Here is a 2,550-nt window from a genome sequence, read left to right as displayed (position 1 = left end):
AACAAGCATCAAAAATAACTGAAAAAAAACTGAAAAAGAACAAAGACTTCAGAAAAAGCCCAGTTTTGATTATTGGGGGTTGCAACCTCCTAAATTACGCCTATAGCTGGAAAACAAATAGGAATCACAGTGCTTTAACTTTTATGTGTGAATGGTTCATCAGGTGAAAGTCTTGTGTTTTCCCCCGGGACTCGAACGCCTCTCCCGATTGAGAGCCCTGTGTTTTATGACCTAGCCATCCACTCCGACCTTCCCCCATGCAGTACTTCAGTACTTTATGTTACTTTTCGTAGCTTTACGTACGATGGCTCTTGAGAGCCGCCTGATTATTTCCCGGTCACCATAGCGTCGGCCCCCAGGGGCCGCTGTAGTCCCACAGGTAGGGTCTGTACTGGTACGCTTTGCAGAAGGACGAGATCAGGGACGATCGAAGCAGCTCGTCTCCCAGTCCCTCTGCTTTGCACACGTCCCTGCAGAACTCGGATGTTTGCTGCTTCCGTTTGGTCTTGTACCTGCGGTTCTGAAACCAGATCTTCACCTGCGTCTCCGTTAGTCTTAAGGTGCCGGCCAGGTGAGCCCTCTCCGGGGCCGACAGGTATTTCTGATGGTTAAATTTCTTCTCCAGTTCCAGCACCTGCAGGTGTGTGAACGCAGCTCTGGAGCGCTTCTGCTTCCCCGTGGAGGAGGAGAAGCTGCCGGACTCGGAGGAGGAGGCGGGCCGGGACGGGTCCAGAGATGCTGCGAAGCACAAACGGGATCAAGTTATTAAACAGAAAAAAACTTCTACTAGTCGTAGACTGTTAATATTCAGTCTATGGTTACAGTCTGTCAGGCTGGGATGTACTCTAACGTATACTGATATACTGAAATATAAAGTATACTGGGATGTACTCTAATTTATACTGAAATATAAAGTATACTGGGATGTACTCTAACTTATACTGATATACTGAAATATAAAGTATACTGGGATGTACTAATGATGTTTTTTAATGCTTTTTTGACACTTTTCTTTGTATTTACAATTTTAAAATATACATATTATTTTTTTCCAATTTCTTTTCAACTTATTTATATTATTTTTTCTCTTTTATATTTCCAATTATTTGTATTTATAGTTCAAATATTTCTTTCATTTATCTATTTTATTTATTTCTCTTTATAGTTCTATCTCTTTTATTTCCTCACATTGCCACAACTTTCCTGAGACCTATAATTTCCATATTTATTCCATATTCTGTAAATGAAAGTCTAATGAACACAATGGTCTGTTCTTTGCATATTTATTCTTGTATTAATTTAATTTATATTTCAATTTCTTATTTACTTTTTTTAATTTATTTTTGTATTTCTCTTTATATATATAATTTATTTGATTCACTAACATTGCCACAACTTTCCAAGGACTTATAATGTAAACATGTATTCCATATTTTGTAAATGAAAGCCAAATGCACACTTTGTCTGACAATCCAATCATCTGTCCTTTACATTCCTGCTGTAGAAAAGCTGCAGAAACTCACCTGTCTGATTTATTCCTCTTCATATTTTCCCTTTTTATATTTACTCACATTGCCACAACGTTCCTATAGATCTATATAGACCTATAATTTCCATATGTGTTCCCTATTCTGTAAATGAAAACACAGTTCATTGGTACATTCCCCTGCTGTAGAAAAATCTTTAGAATCTCACCTGTCTGAACTCCGAACGCCGTCTCTTGACGGCAGCGTTGCTCCGACAACTTCTCGGCTCCTTCCTCCCACTGGGAGCATCTTTCCCTCTTCTGTGAACAGCGTTTGCTGTTAAAACTTGTGCCGTCCTCCGTGGACAGGATGTCCTCTATGAGGAAGGAGGTCAGAGGTTTGACTGGGTCGGACATTTCCATCCAGTTATCCACAAACCAGAGAGAAACCTCTCAGTGGCTGCAGCAGCAGAGTGTCTCCTCACACACGCACACGGTCTGAGTTTATACCAGAGCCGGGGCAGGACAGGGCGGGACGGGACAGGGGTAGGACGGGGGCGGGACGGGGGCGGTACAGGACAGGGTCGGGGCGGGTTTACTCTGACTGCACCGGTGAGTTTAGGAGAAGGGTGAGCCAACTTCTGCTTCAGTGGTGGAAGCAAGGGTGTAGCACAGGGGTCACCAACACGGTGCCCGCGGGCACCAGGTAGCCCCCAAGGACCACATGAGTAGCCCTCAGGCCTGTTCTAAAAATGAAAATTGAATATTGATATTACCTGTTTCCCACCTTGTTAAGTCATTGTTGATAATTATTGATAATGAGAAATCATTAACGTGATCGGTGTCTTCACATAGATGACTATCATTAATAATCTAAAGGCAAACTGAGCAAATTTGTTATTTCAGAAGAGCGTATAAAACTGGTAGCCCTTCGTATGACTCAGTAACCATGAAGTAGCTCTCAGTTTCTAAAAGGTTGGTGACCCCTGGTGTAGCACAACATTCTGGGCCCTGTAGAAAGGCATTCTCTATGGGCCCCTCCCCACATCCACAGCTATTCATTCTACCATCTCTCTCTCCTCACA

At 42.5% G+C, this 2,550-nt stretch overlaps 1 protein-coding gene across 1 annotated transcript; it reads right to left on the bottom strand.

The window, feature by feature from the left end:
• Positions 1-1,949, bottom strand: nkx3-1 (NK3 homeobox 1). The gene is made up of 2 exons (XM_031305146.2): positions 1,696-1,949; positions 1-738 (listed from the first exon to the last, which is right to left on the bottom strand). Exons 1-2 carry the CDS (start codon positions 1,886-1,888, stop codon positions 338-340), a joined length of 594 nt encoding a protein of 197 aa, XP_031161006.1. The 5' UTR covers positions 1,889-1,949; the 3' UTR covers positions 1-337.
• Positions 1,950-2,550: the final 601 nt, after the last annotated feature.

The sequence above is a fragment of the Sander lucioperca genome, chromosome 2 (assembly GCF_008315115.2).
Source record: "Sander lucioperca isolate FBNREF2018 chromosome 2, SLUC_FBN_1.2, whole genome shotgun sequence".
NCBI lineage: Eukaryota > Metazoa > Chordata > Actinopteri > Perciformes > Percidae > Sander > Sander lucioperca.
This window is presented reverse-complemented; position numbering and strand designations above follow the sequence as displayed.